Below are 15,702 nucleotides of genomic sequence, written 5' to 3'. Positions count from 1 at the left end.
GGGTGAACCCTATTTCAACTTGAAGCAGAGCTTGCCATATATATGTGGATGGAATGTATGTCTGATGCCACGTGTGAATGACCTAGAGCTTCTATTAATTCAAAATCTAGAATGATGTGGGTTTTTTTATAAAATCCCACTAGCATATTAATAACACTAATCCACATACTCGGAAGGTGAGATGTATATTCCCGACATCTTCATATTAATTCCTATGCGCAAGCATATCTATAAAATGAAACATTTTGTATAGCTTATTGACTTCTTCGAGCTTGGCCGGCGGTCATGGCGAAGCAAACGCGTAGTCAATTTTCCAAACTGCCACCGCAAATTGAATTCAAAATACCCCACCTTGGAAGCCACCCACAAGTTAACGAGGCCTGAGACCACGCCACTCTGTCCGAAAGCCTAAAAACTGTCGCTACGCTACCCCTTGAAAACCACCCAGAGATTACAAACCACAAGGGACGTCGGTTTGTGAGAAGTCTCCACCTCTATTACGACGGTTGGGAAAGTTCTGGGGACGTTTTTGGAGACACATATGTTGTCTGGATCAATTAGACCGACAAAGAGGGGAAGAGAGAGAGAGAGATATTCTTCTTCAAAACAACGGCAGATGCTCCACCCCGAGCGAGGTAGCGGCAGGCGGAGAGTCCATAGCGAGGCCCAGCTCCGTCTCCATCAGCCGCGTCTCCGCCGGGGGAAGGAGAGGCAATAAAGAAAGGGCTTTGCTTCGCATCGGCGTTGCCCTTTCGCTATTTTTAAATCCTCGGCGTTACGTTGCTGCAGCATTTGCCGTGTCCTCCATCTCCATTGCTGGCGTTTTGGCTTCTTATTTCCTCTTTCCTCTGCTCTTTGCTCCCCGTCTCTGTGGATCTGAGACCGGACGCAAGAGAGGTGAAGCGGGGAGGGGAAGAGAGGGGGAGGGAAAGAAGAGAAGTAGAGATCGGGAGAAGCCGATGAAGGCCCGAAGCGGCGGCGGCGGCGGCGGTGAGAGGAGAGTCTCGGCGAGATGGATTCTGATCGCCTGCGTCGCCGGATTTGGCCTTGGAGTGCTGTTCTCGGACAGGTGGCTTGTTTCTCTTTTTCAGACTGGTCCCGTTCTCAACTCTAATCTCGTTTCCCAGTTACATATTGAAGGGAATCAGGATCTTGATTCGTGAAAAGATATCTTTTTTTTTATTTTCTCGTGTTCTGCTAGAAAGATTCGTTTTTTCACTGATTCCTTGAAGTAATTTTACTGGATTTGGCTTTGTTCGTTCAATTGGTCTATTTTTTCATTCTGTTCTTGGCTTTCTTTATTAGGTGTTCCTTCTTAATCCGATCGATTCATTTTTCTTCTCAAAAAAAATGTTTTCTTTTTTCTTTTTTTATGGTTGATGGGTCTAATTGTTGGTGGTTTGATGTGGAAGGTTCTGGACTGCTCCAGACTCGAATAGCCAGATCATCTCGAGGCAGCGGCAGGAGCAAGAGCTTCAGGTCATATCAGGTGACTGCACCACCAAAAAGGTCAGCTTTGATTCGCACAGCCAAGAAAATATTGTGACAGATTTAGTTCTTCCTAAGTTTAATTTCTCTTTAATTATAAATCAGAAGCCTGGCCGAGATAAGGATATAATGGGAGAGGTGACCAAGACGCATGAAGCTATACAGTGCGTATAAGAATCCTGAACAATGTCCCTTTGGTGTCATTCAAAGTCACGTAGTTCTCAAGAACTGAATTCGGTTAGCTCATGATTGTTGTTCAGGTCTCTGGATAAGACAATAGCAACACTTCAGATGGAGCTGGCAGCCACTCGGAGCTCTCAAGAGTTGATAAGACTGGATGGTTCCCCGTCGACCCCTGCATCTGGTCAGCAGAAGAAGAAGGCCTTCGTTGTGATTGGGATCAATACTGCATTTAGCAGCAGGAAGAGGCGGGACTCGGTCAGAGAAACCTGGATGCCTCAAGGTGTTTTCCCCTAATAATCCTTTCCAATGATCACATCCTTTTCAAGTTGGATTTGTGCTTATTTTGTCATCTTGCTCATGTGCTCCCCATGAATTTTTTCCTGGATCCATTAACATTCAAAATTTTAAATCTAAATAGATATCAGTTCATGGAGAATTATGCTCACATTTTGGACTTCATGGTCTTGGGGCGGGGCGGGGGTGAAGAAATGGATGTTATTGATATGATTGTTTTAGTGCTGAATGTGATTCTCATGCTGGCAACTGCTTGAATAGGCTGTGATTAGTATTTGGCTGTTGCCAGTAATAGATAACACTAAATGTTTGGTCATCATGCTTATAATGTGGTCCAGAAATTCTTGAAAATGTTGTGAAATCTTTTTCGTTAGCTCTACCTTTTTTCATATTTTTTGTATCTATTTTAATACTTTACATCATATGCCTCTCCCAAGCAGGTGAAAAGCTCCAACGACTAGAGCGCGAGAAGGGAATTGTCGTCCGATTCATGATTGGTCACAGGTAATTTATAAATATAGGCTGGTCTCTGACTCAAAAGATATTTGCTTCCACACAATGAATTTTAGGCTGCTAGCATTTATGTTAGGAAAGAAGATAGTTGAATATGTAAATGGGTAAATGAAAATGGAACATTGGGATACATAGAAGATAATCGATGAATGAGACAAAGATGCATTTTCATTTACAAAGGGGCACTAGAAGTATGAATGGCAAATGGGTGCACAGATTTGAAATATGAAATCCAATAATGCATTTGATACTCAAACTCGAGTAGCTTATTGCGTCTTGTATCAGATACCATTTTTTTTAAGGAACAAAGCTAGATCGAGCAAACTTAAGAATTCCAAAAGTGAAGTTAGATTGATACTCAATTTGCAGGATTCATTATATCCCGGTAGCTGATGTTGATTTATGAAAAAATGACCTGAATGATTTGCAAATAAATTATTTTTCTTTGGGATTGCACCGACATGATATTTATAAAGTACGACATGTTCTAGATAGAGTACTTCCTCAAGCAGTGAAGCAATTTGACCCAAAGTGCCATGACATCTGGTGCCTCTTACCAGGGATTAGGAGTATGCCTTTGCAGTTAAGGGATTGCCATACTGCATTTGGGAAATGTTTGCATTATGCATTATGCTTTAAAGCTATGCATTGTGATCATATAATGTATCAATGCACTGCCATATCTATGCTCCAGAGATTTGTTTTGACTTAATTACTTACCATTTCAATTTGATCTTGCTAGCACACCAATAATCAAATAAATTTGTGACATAGCAAATGCATGCGCTTGCATGCACGCACACACATGTATGAGTTGGACTAAACACATTATGTTAACTCCTTGAAAAAAAGATTTAAAATTCAAAATTAGTGATGATCCATCCAAATTGGAAATCCAAATCATTACAGATAATCTACACTACATAAAATGCCTAAAAACCAAAATTCATGGGTTTTTTAACCTCTAGCCTATGCATCAAGTGGGCACAAAAAAACGATGGTTTAAAATTTAAATAGCACGTACTATGTTTTACTATATTTAATTGTCAAAGCCTAGTGAATTTAAATCTATCCATCCTTGGACATATGCAAATCATGACCAATGTTTGTAGATTTTCTATCTATATCATATCATGTATTTTAGCATACTAGTGCAATTGTTGCCATATATTTTTGTATATATTTGATGCATAGGTTAAAGACTACCAAAATACATGAATTTTGGTTTCTAGGCATTTTTTTGGAGTATAGATCGTCTTCAATAGTATGGATCTTTGATTTGGATGACCCATGATTGATGTCAAAATTGTTGAACCTCTTGTCAAAAATTTAATTCAAAGTGTGTATTCTAGCACTCTCTCTCTCTACACACACACACACACACCCACCCACACACGCGCGCGTGCGCCACACAGATACATGCGATGACCAGCAATGTTGCCTTGGAGAGTCTAAAACTGCTTTTGTATCATCTCCTCTTACAATTTATGCAACTTTATCTACATTTGAGAGATGGATGTCTAGGAATCAAGGAAGAAGTGGGAAGTGTGTGCCTAGCCACTGTAAGTCTCTACATTGGGAGGATTCATGGTATCCATTAGTGGAGAGCAATGTCACTCCTGCTGTCTTTTATGTTGCTTGTACCATTTGAAGGCTAGGGTGGAGTAGAGGTGGGTAAAGGATATTGAATTCATTGTTGATAGGTAGCCTTAGAACAAGGGTGGTTGGCGGGGGGCACAGCTTTTTGAAGAATTTGTTTGTCAGGTTAAAAACTTAGCGGACTGCATCAGAGAATATAGTGGTATCATGGTAGAACAGAAGTTCCCGTGTGGAGGGGGCAGTAGCCCCTTATCATTATTTGCTTGGTGGTTGTCAGTCCCCTTGAGTACAGGCTATGTGATGTATAAGTGAAGTGCTTGCTGGATATTGACTTCATTCTTAAATATTCCATCTGTTTCTTTCTCCTTTATCAATCTTGTCGGTTCTTCTTTGTCCAAATATTAGAGTGTTGTGCTTGCCTCTAATTTGATGTAGAAAATTCCGGTCGAGGGCATGAGCAACATGTTTAGATGTGTTCCAGGTCTGTAGTAAGCTTACTGTGCTAATATAGTTAGGCTAATCAGGAATGATGATGATATTGAAATGGGTTGCATTAAGAAGTGTTTAATCTAATTCTATAGATGAGAGGTAATTGTTAAGAAATATTGATGACTTCTATTGGTTGATCTAATTTTTTATCCCTTATAAGGAACAGTTCTGCTTGAGGTTGACAAAATAATGGGTCCAGATTTTGGTGTTATGCCCAAATAAACCACTTATGCTCCTTACTTTGACCTACTAATCTTGAGTTGCTTGGCAGCATGATCTACTTTATCTTTCCTACTCTTTAGCTTCACTTACTAACATAGTAGTCAGTGATAGTTGGACACCGCAAAATTTGGAAATTGTGCCATCTTCCCACTACAATATGACACGGTATGCATGTCTTGCTTATCCTTTTCTTCGGATATGCCCACTCTCCCCTACTCCTGTTGCACTACTTCTGGTAGCCCACAAAATCCTGAACCACTTGATCATGTGATTAATGGTAAGGATTGAACCTGCTCGTGCCTTTATTTCGTTTGAAGGAAGCATTCGTGCCTCACCTCGCAAGAATGAAGCAATGTGACATAAGAGAAAGAAATAGGCTCAATTCAAGTTGGTGATTAGATGGTCTAAAGTACTCCAAGATTCTATCTCATTAGTGTTAAATTCAATTAATTTTACAGAACATATGAAAAAAGCAGAAAAAAGGGGAAAGAAAGAAATGTTGGAAGGGCATGGATAGGGCCAGAACCTAACTCAGTTCTTCACCTTCGAGCACCTCTCTCTTCCCAGCATCTTTTCTTCCTCTCACTCCCCCATTCTCTATTTTCTTTTCGTCTTCTTCTTTTCGTCTCTTCTTCTTGAAATAGGACAGAGAATCTTCTGTTTTTTCTAATTCCCCTCCTCAAACAACAACAGAAGGGCAGCACCCAAGCACTCATGGTTCCTAACCTTTTTTAGAAAAATTATGGCAGACCTTCTTTCCTTTTGTTTAGAACTGACTGTCCACTCTCATTCCACTTCCTCTCTTTCTTTGATGCCATTATTTTTTTCCTTTAATTCGTTTTTAGCAGTTTGCTATTGGCCATGTTTCCCTTTGACAAATATTCGGCATGTTTCAATGACTTAACTTTTGTCTTGTATAATAAAATAATTCAATATCTCTTCATTTTATTTTTTTCCTTATATATGATATAGACGTACCTGTCTTTCTTTTGATGTTGATGTGTTGGATACTTTAGGACACCCAGACTATTGACATTCATATCTTGTGTCCAGCTTACACTAACAGTAGCAAATCTTGACCTACGTACTTGGCAGCATAATCTAGTTTGTTTTCCCTACTCAGATTCAATGACTGTAGTAGCTAATCCTTAACAAAGTAGGGCCCTACATCTTTTATACTCCGATACATTTAATATGGAAATATGTCTAGGATGGGATGCCTATCTCTAAATGACTAGGTTAGTTTTGCCTGATGATCGCCCTTTCACTCTATAGTCTATTTTGCCTGCATCATCTTCGCAACTACATGATTGGAGGGGTTATTTATAAATCATTTAAAGCTTTGAGGCACCCAAGTTGGGTGGACTAGACATCGCTTCATCAGCGATGTCCAACAAGCTCTTGTGCATTATGAGGGATTTGAAGTGAGGGAGATTTGTCTTCCCAGAAAACTCAAGCATAAATGCTTTTCCGAATTAAGAGTGTCCTGGCAGATAGATTGTAGTCAGCGGAGTTGGAATGCTCTGGTGCAATGGTAGAAGAATTGGATCTACCTATGATTCTATACATGAAGGAGGTCTTTGGGAAGGGGTGGAGGGTGTCACTTCTAGTTATATAGTATTTTCATTGCTTGATGGATCTTTGTGGACTAGTGAGTTGCATTTCTAGCACCACTTGACCCATCTCCAGCTAAGATTGCATACACACGCAAAGAAAGTGAGTGAGAGAGAGTGAATTTGACAAAGGAGACAAAAGTTGAAGGCGTGCTGATTGAAGGAGACAAAAGTATGAACTACTTCTGGAAAAAGACTTTGAGCTTGAGGGAGTCTGATGGCCTAGAAAGGGTGGTGGAGTGGTAAATTGAAACCATGACTTCTATCCTCAAGCTTGGAATAACTAATATGATAGGAGAGGAACTATGCTATCACTGTTTGGCTGCCACTGGAATCTGACCATATTTGTCGGGTTTGGTTGGAACATTTTGGTATGATTAATTATGATCTGAACCGATGACCTGATTAATGATCTGTTGGGTTGTTCCAACCTGATAATGGCACAATCAAAAAATATTTGCATATTATATTGTTGATAGACATTATATATTCCAAAATGTTTGAGCCTAGTTTGGTAGAGTTTCCACCAGAGAAGAGTATATGTTTTTATTTGTTGATCCAAATCCTTTCTTACTAATTTCATGGGTACCTTTTTTAATCTAAACATCGGTTTGTAGATCTGATCTAATAGGGCAGCCAATAGGAGCCTTTAACTTTTAGGTAGGAGAAATTCTCTCTAAATCCCACTCCCACCAGGTCCTGCCCTTCACTACGGGTCCCTCCCCTCTGCCTTTGGTCTCTTTCGAGAAATCTTTGTTTAAGTAACATGTGTTTTCAAAGAGTCATGGATATCTTCCAGTAACTATCATCCAGTAGGGTTGGTGAAACTTTTTTGCTGGTTTTTTTGTGTTTTAATTTGTTTATTTTCTAAATAACTGTTTTCTTTTCATCGTCTTCATAGTATAATGTTGGTTTATCTACAATGATCTTCATGAAAACTATCTTCGTTATAAGCAGTTGCAATAATAATAAATGTACACAGTAGATGTACTGCCTGGACGATCCAATGCTAACCACAGTTACTTCTACACAGTGCGACATCCCATAGCATTCTTGATCGGGCTATTGATGCAGAAGATGCTCAGCATAATGATTTTCTGAGGCTGGTAAGGCATATTCTGCAAGTATTCTGATAGTGAGAGTCCCAGACTTAATGAAATCATATGTTATGCAAGCTGACTGTGTTTTCTCGCTATTATAGGATCATGTTGAAGGTTATCACGAACTATCTGCAAAAACAAAAACATTTTTTGCTACTGCAGTTGCCTTATGGGATGCTGCGTTTTATGTCAAGGTGGATGATGATGTCCATGTTAATCTAGGTTTGTCGTTGGACTTCAATTATTTGAGACTTGTCCTCCTGGTGCACTCATGGGTGACAAAGATTGTTGAAATATTTCATACATATTGTAGGTATGCTTGCTGCGACACTCGCTCGTCACAGATCAAAACCCAGGACCTACATTGGGTGTATGAAGTCTGGCCAAGTTCTTTCTCAGAAGTAAGCATCTAGTTGTTTGTTCATTGAAAAAGGTTACATTTAAACAGGAAAAAGGTTTATTTCTTAATTGTTTGTATGTGTTTTAGGAATGTGAAGTATCACGAGCCTGAATACTGGAAATTTGGAGAGGAAGGAAACAAATACTTCCGTCATGCAACTGGGCAGATCTATGCAATCTCCAAAGATCTAGCTACATACGTTTCAATCAACCAGTAAGGATAGGACAAAATAAGATATTTTGGTGTGCAGAAAATGATGGTAGTATTCTGATAAGTTAGTCATTATGTGCAGGCCTATACTGCACAAATATGCTAATGAAGATGTATCACTTGGCTCTTGGTTTATTGGCCTTGAAGTTGAGCACATAGATGAGCGTAACATGTGCTGTGGAACTCCACCAGGTGCGGTATTCTTCTAGTTGTTCTTTTTCTGATGATTCCCTTCTCAAATAATCCAGTTTTTAATCTTTCATCACTGTTTTCCCTCTAGATTGTGAGTGGAAGGCCCAGGCTGGAAATGTGTGCATTGCATCATTCGATTGGACCTGCAGCGGGATCTGCAAGTCAGTTGAGAGAATGAAGGAAGTTCATACAAGGTGTGGCGAGGGAGATGATGGCGTGTGGAGTACTCTCTTCTGATCAGGGTTGGGTTTTAGTTTAATGAATATCAGAATGTTCTACATGGTCATCTTTATTTTCCTCAAGCTCAAAAAGAGAGAAAAAAAAATGGGAGAAAAAAGGTCAACCTTTAGCATGGCAGAATACATGAAGCAACCTCCTGACCTGAACATACTTTGAGCCAAATTATGATTGAGTTGCCTCGCAACTGAATCCTATACTGTCCACAACACCTGGTTGTTACTAAGAGGAGTACTGATAATAGGAAAATTGGTTAGTTAAGGCTTGGAATTATTGTGCCACAAGGATAAACACAGACCAAAGTCTTGCTGTGATTTCCGTTCTCAGAACATTAAATATTTGTACACGTATTTTAATGGGCTCGGAGTGTATCAGGATAGACTGTTTATTCAGTTACAGAGGATTAAGCGCATGAAGTGTTGGTTGCTGAACTGAGGAATGTTCATCCAGGTTGTGAGGTCTATCGCTATACTAACATTTTTTTATTTTTCCCCCTCTTCCCATTAGAAGTTTTGCGATATTTTTTTATTTATATTGTACTACATCTCTTAACAAGTCGACGCTGTTTTATTTTTGGATGCCAGTTGTGCAAACGTGGATTTCTCCATTAAGTTGTGCAAGTTTTATCTTGTTTTCAGTCATAACAAGATTACTGGCTATACTGACACTTCTTATAGATTGCAGCATCTCAGTGGCCCTTCCAGGATTTATTATATAAACTAGCTGCTCTTAGGCATGGGGTAAAATAATTAGCAGGATCTAAAGGTCAATTGATGGTTCTTGTTTATGTTAACCTGGGTTTGAAATTATACGCATGCATATAGAGTTTAAGATTGATCTATAGCTTACTCATTACTATCATGCCAATCCGTTAGGTTGTGCAATTTTTATGAACTTGTACTTCTGTAGCTTCACCTGTCTTTGGTTGCGATGGAAATACTGCCGATCTGATTATTTCATGGATGAGCAAATGAGATGCTGCACTTGGAAAAGCTCGAGTCCAAGCTCAAGAAGTAATTGAATCGAGGACAGCTATCAGTGAAGTTGCAGGTTTTGATAAATGCTACTTGGAATCTAGCATCACATGTGATCGATCCTACAGCATGTCATGTATCTACGCATTTGGACCTGTCTGGATTCTTTATTATTCTGCAGGATCTATGGAGTCTCCTTCAGAAAATTATGTACAAGTGATCAGATTTTTGCCTTGCATTCATGCTTTTTGTCCCCTGCTCTCCACTTGCCTCTCATTTCACCCAGCTGTGATATCGTTTCTCACCGAGTGTAATTCACTGATCACCAATGGCTGTAAATGCACTTTGTTTTTGCACACTATACATTTTTGAAAGAAAACTTCCAATAGAATTTCTGCTTGAACACACAAGTTCGATGGTCATGGCATTGTCTAGCAATGGTCATTGTAAAGATGTCATATATTAAAGCCATGTAGCTTGGAAGTCTAATAAGAAATTTGCTTATTCTTCTCAATAGTTATAAATTATTTAGTCTCTTTCCTTGAGAAATAATACTTGAATGTATCTATTAAGGAAAGAAAGTAACCATTTCTATAATTGAAAGTCACTATGCGCAGCATTCAGGAACAGTTTAAACTTCTTTCCCTGCCTTGATCAATATACAATTTTGACAATCCTTCTACTTTCTTTTGTCTGCTATTATACTGAATTTTTAGTTTTTATTTTATCACTTTTGCCCTTTTTTTCCCCTTCTTTTGTGCTGCTGTTTACATTCAATTAGTTTCGGTATGAGCATTTGCATTAAATTATTGAACAACTATCTTGGAACCTTGTTTTTTCTATTCATTTAAACTTCCTTGAGCCTCCCCACCTTCTACTCTATACCATTCCACCTCTTGAGGGCTGATGCTAACAGAAATCGAAACCTCGTCCCTTGTCCAAATGGCAAGGGTTGATACCATCCAAATACTCCAAATTAGTGCCTCAAAAAATCAGCAAATATTCAAGGACAACATGAACAACTATTTCGGACAACCACTAACTATAAACTCTTTTACTTTCTCCTCATGCAAAAATTCTTCAACCCTAATAGTCGATCAAATCCAAAACATGGTTAAATTATTCTATTTCTGCATTATAAATGCCGCTATTACCCATTCATAAGAACATATAACATCTTGTTAGAGTAAACAGCAGCATGATGTATATTCGATATCTAAATATTTGCATTTATACAAAATTGCAAAAATGTTAGAAGCAATCATTAAGACCATTCCATGGCACCATTATAACAATTGTAACACATATAATTAACTGTGCTCATGATGATGTGGACTTGCCCCGAAGCTGATGCAAATGCTTGCAATATTACATTAGATATTTAATACAAGCTTCTTCTCAAAAATAGCCATTGTCTTTATCAAGGTTCACCGTCGAGGTATCGGACCTCGTATTGGCGCTACACTAACACAATATTAGTATGGTATGGTACGAAATTTTTTTAGCATACCGAGTGTCGGTACACTATCCGTACCAAATACTGGTACCGAACCCATACGATACGGTATGTTTTGTACCGGTATAGTATACCATAGTCTTTATTGTGTTGTTCATGAATACGTTGATTTTGCCAATTTCATCGAATATGCTGGAGTCAATGTACACTTGGTAGAAGATCGATGGTGAAACAACAAAGTTAAATAGATTGCCAAAGACTAGCGGACTGGAATGATGTGCTGGTAGCTTTCCTGAGGTCAAGGTGGAGCCCTCAGCAGAATCTCAGCTCATCTTTCAACGTGTTAGAAGCTTGAGGAAGTAGGGCCTCCCTTTTTGTGCGTGATGGGTGGCATTTGGAGGGCATTGACTTCGTTTCCTCGTCCATCTTCGATGGCTGCATTTAGTCAACCATAGGAAGTGGGTGATCGCATCACTTGTAATAGTATCCTTTAAGAGGATGACAATTATTTGTTGGAGTAATCTACTTAGATTCTTTACAAGCAATGCTACAACTATAAACACAGTGACGCCTTTCTTGCCTACACGAAATCTCTCTCTATAGGGAGGAGGGTCACAAAACCAAGCAGATTGCCATTCTTAAATACAGTTACTCAGAAGCTAATCCTGATTCAGAAGGATATATAATAAATATAACATTGCCCTATAGTGTCGCCAATTGGTAGGTGTATTATTTGTCGGCATAATTGAGCAAATGGTACTGATTAGATGCGAAGTAGACAAAGATTCTGTCCACATATAAATGTAAAGCATTTGGTGTGAGCTCCTGAAAGAGCTAGGCAAGCATCATTAAATTTTTAGCAATCATTTGATCTTAAATTAATGTTGATTAGCCAAATACGTATTCAGAAAGACAAATGAGACCGCAGATTGGATGGTTTTATACATGCTCAGTCACTCCGGAGGCTTTCTATGAATTTGAAATGAGGAGCTATCTTAAGCATTCCGAAATCTTTTATTTTTAGACTTTATGAAATGTATCTGCATCGAAAATATATGAATCATCTGTTTCAGAGGAGGCTATCAGTGTGGGTGACAAATGCCAAACTCAAATCTAAAGAAAGATAGATGCTCAGATGGCCGAGAAAATGTTATTATAATAACAAATATGATAAACTAATTATAATAGAAAGTATATTTATGAAATATAATTTCAGATAATTATAACTGATGACATCGTACCTATCCATTAAATAATTCCTTCAAATCACGCACGCACGCATTGCACATCGCCATTAGTGATTGAACCTAGGCCACTCGCGCAGAAGTCGGCATCTCAGACCACTATAAAGTAAGTGATCGGATAGAGATGAAAGCCACAAGCCCCAACGCAACCCACCACCAGAAGCATCAGCGATAAAAGGCAAAGGTATAAGAATCATAACCCCACTTTAAAAGAACACCTCGTGGGCTGCACTGCTTGGAGATGGACGTTAATCTGTGCGCGTGCAAGCACACACGTGGTCTGCTCCTTTTGTTAAGATTATCTTTTCGCATTTTCAAAGATTTTCTTCTAAATCTCTCATTATAGGGTGGTTAGAACTCCATTATTCGAGACAACAGTATCATTTCTCAGCACCAACTCACTCAAAAATCTCAGCATTATCCATTTCCATCAACCAATCAAGACACGGAATAGATAGCCAATAACGGGGTGTTCTGATGGCCGGTTAGATTTCTTGTTGGATGACTACATAATTTGAAATCAAATAAATCTAGTATATTTAGATGTAGATTATTGAAAAACGAAACTTGAAAGTTGAATGTTGCAACAAATATAAATCATAATGGTTTCTTATAAATCTTGGAGTTTGAGTTATACATGATGGTAAATAGAATTTGAGATCCTTCAGAAGTAAACAAAGAATTATGGAATTTGAGTTGAATGTTGCAGCAAATATAAATCCTAATGGTTTCTTATAAATCTTGGAGTTTTGAGTTATACATGATGGTAAATAGAATTTGAGATCCTTCAGAAGTAAACAAAAAATTAGGGAATTTGAGATCCACCCCTTTGGATCCGACTGCCATTTTATATTTAACTTTTGTTTATTGCAAAATTTACTTGCCTTCTTGATTGCAATGGCTATCTTAAGTATAGTTTCCACAGCCATGTACATATTTACATCTGATGATGTACAAAATCAAAATAATTAAGTGCTAATTAACAATATTGTTCTAACCATTTTATCTATGTGATTAGGGCTAAATATGAAAATGCTGACTGTTTGAAGGATAAAGTGAAATGGCAAGTATTAGATTTCCAAAAAAAATTCCAATATACGAGATAACTAAAACTACAGGCTAGCATGTAATTAATGATTTGTAGCTCAAGGTAATGTTTTATTTGTTAAGGATGTATTATTTTTTTGGACAAATGATAAGGCCAAAGTCAATCACTTTTATTAAGAGGAAAAAAGGCATTACACAAAGGATAGAGAAGAAAGAGGTAGCGGATATGTGTTGGATAAATTACCTTTTACAAAAAAGAAGAAATATAATGGTTATTAAAATAAGATGAATAAGTAAGAAATACTTGATGGAATGCTTTAAGAGCAACATACAGGCTTTGGTCAAAAACAAAAACAAAAATCATATACCTCACTCAGGATAATTTAATTATAGAGAGAAGGAGGGTGTTCTTCAATATAATGACTTCTGATTTTTTTTCATCTTGTAGACGATCTAAATTTTAAAAATATTATCTAAAAAGAACTCAAATTACTACATCTTAAAAGCTATATATATATATATATATATATATATATATATATACACACACACATAGGCTTGTAAGAGGCAACCATTATCCATTCATTAGTCAACAAGTTAAATAAAAATAAGTAAGAGAAAAGAGAAGGACCGGAGAAGAGAGAGGGAGATGAAGGAATAATAAAAGTTGATAAGCGAAAGTATAGTAGTCATCTCTCAGAACGAGAGAAAGGCGAAGCATAAAAACAAATAAAGCCGAAATACAAGAATTAGACATACTATCATCTTAAACTTTAACTACAACAATCCAATACCTTATCTAAAACGATTAGCCGGAAGATATTATTTTGAATTCTTTGATTCTATATAACCGTCTAAGATATATTTAGTGTATAATCAATGTGAGACTAGATATACGCTCGCATAAGTCCTCACATTAACCCTTCCATGCATCTCGATCTCTATCATTATTTTTCATGACTACAACCATTAAAAAGATAAACACGAAAGGTTGGATTAGGGCAACCCAAGGACTCTGAACTTCAAATCTTTGATCCATCTTAGCTTAACGCAAATCATTTTTTCATAGACATAAATCGGACACAACCTTTTTTTTCTCAAATTAATATCACATTCTCGATTTGAAGTTCATGATGGACTTGATCCAATGGCAAACCATTTAGAACTTAGTCCAAGATGCACGAACTAAGCCGAGTCTGACCCAGATGGCCAATGCCAACCTTATATTCTTAATGAGTGCATTAATTCCTTGCACATGAATGCCCTAACTATTCTTTGAATCCATCCTCATAGCACCTGAATATTTCGCACACACAAAACGGAGTGCAGGGAAATGTATATAAACCAGATAGGAATTAAGTGATTGAAATCGCATAGTTTAACAAAGCCTATTCGATTCAAAAAGGAAAGTTTTCCACCTTTGGTTCACCTCACCAATCTCCACACACTTGTAAAAAAGGCAAAATGCGATTCAGTGCTTGCTACGGTCACGGTCTCATTAAATAAAATACAATTAATTAGTGGAAGGATCTGGCCGCGGATTTTGTGTCAGGGTACCTCCATTTCTCAATCCCTTCCCCGCCTATAAAACTCTCCCCAGGCCATGGCCGCTCCTACCATTCCATCAGACTTAACGTTTTTTTTCCCCCTTTCCATACGGCTGAAGGATGCCGGAGAACGAGAGGAGGAAGGTGAAGAAGGGGTGGCTGGCGGTGCGCGTGGGGCTCGAAGAAGAAGAAGACGGTGGTTTCAGGAAGTTCACGATCCCCATATCTCATCTCCACCACCCTCTCTTCACCAACCTTCTCGACAGGGCTCAAGAGGTTTATGGCTACCAGTCGCCCGGCCCGTTGAGACTTCCTTGCTCCATCGACGACTTCCTTCACATCCGGTGGCTCATCGAGCGCGAGTCCCTGCGCTTCCACCACCACCACTCTTCTCCCTTGGCCCCGCCCCCTTGCTGACATAACGAAGAGTAGTATTATGTAGCTATTCTCATATCATCCTCCTCTCACTGGCACTCACAATAGTGCCTTTCTAGAGCCAATAGTTGTACATGATAGGGCTAATGGGCTGCTTCCTTCTGAAATCAAAAAACAAAGGAAGAAAAAAAATGTAAAAATAAAGAGGTATGTGGAGTTTTACAAGGGCTCCTCTTGTTTCATTCGGTCTCAAACTCACAGTATAAGCAATTTCCTTCCCATGGTTTTGGTTTTATTCTGTAATCATAACTAATAGATTTTTTTTTTTTGCTTAATCAAGGAAATTAGTAATTTGTTGTCTTTTAGTGTCTGCCGGTTTGGCTTGACGCATCTCTGGCACCCTTAGTTTCCATAAAAATAGAGCGAATTTATAGTCTAAAAGTTAGGCTCCTTCGTTAAAATAGGTAAAAAGTAATTCCAATTTCCGACCAAGGGACTTTTAGGGTGAATCTGGAGAGA

General features: G+C 38.4%; 1 protein-coding gene across 1 annotated transcript; it reads left to right on the top strand.

Moving 5' to 3' along the window:
- The first annotated feature begins 596 nt into the window (after positions 1-596).
- LOC103716026 (beta-1,3-galactosyltransferase 7-like) lies at positions 597-9,043 on the top strand. The gene is made up of 11 exons (XM_008803870.4): positions 597-1,069; positions 1,413-1,509; positions 1,594-1,652; positions 1,749-1,951; positions 2,406-2,469; positions 7,435-7,507; positions 7,603-7,723; positions 7,815-7,902; positions 7,989-8,114; positions 8,194-8,303; positions 8,392-9,043. The coding sequence occupies exons 1-11, from the start codon at positions 960-962 to the stop codon at positions 8,538-8,540; spliced, it is 1,200 nt and encodes a 399-aa protein (XP_008802092.1). The 5' UTR covers positions 597-959; the 3' UTR covers positions 8,541-9,043.
- The last annotated feature ends 6,659 nt before the right edge of the window (positions 9,044-15,702 follow it).

Source organism: Phoenix dactylifera, chromosome 8 (assembly GCF_009389715.1).
Source record: "Phoenix dactylifera cultivar Barhee BC4 chromosome 8, palm_55x_up_171113_PBpolish2nd_filt_p, whole genome shotgun sequence".
NCBI classification, from domain to species: domain Eukaryota; kingdom Viridiplantae; phylum Streptophyta; class Magnoliopsida; order Arecales; family Arecaceae; genus Phoenix; species Phoenix dactylifera.
This window is presented reverse-complemented; position numbering and strand designations above follow the sequence as displayed.

Bases quoted from the DNA above. Each gene is read 5' to 3' on its own strand.
- LOC103716026 (XM_008803870.4), top strand. From the start codon at position 960: ATGAAGGCCCGAAGCGGCGGCGGCGGCGGCGGTGAGAGGAGAGTCTCG. The intron at 1,510-1,593 runs GTCAGCTTTGAT...ATTATAAATCAG, and splicing joins GTGACTGCACCACCAAAAAG to AAGCCTGGCCGAGATAAGGA. The intron at 8,304-8,391 runs GTGCGGTATTCT...TTTTCCCTCTAG, and splicing joins GTGCTGTGGAACTCCACCAG to ATTGTGAGTGGAAGGCCCAG.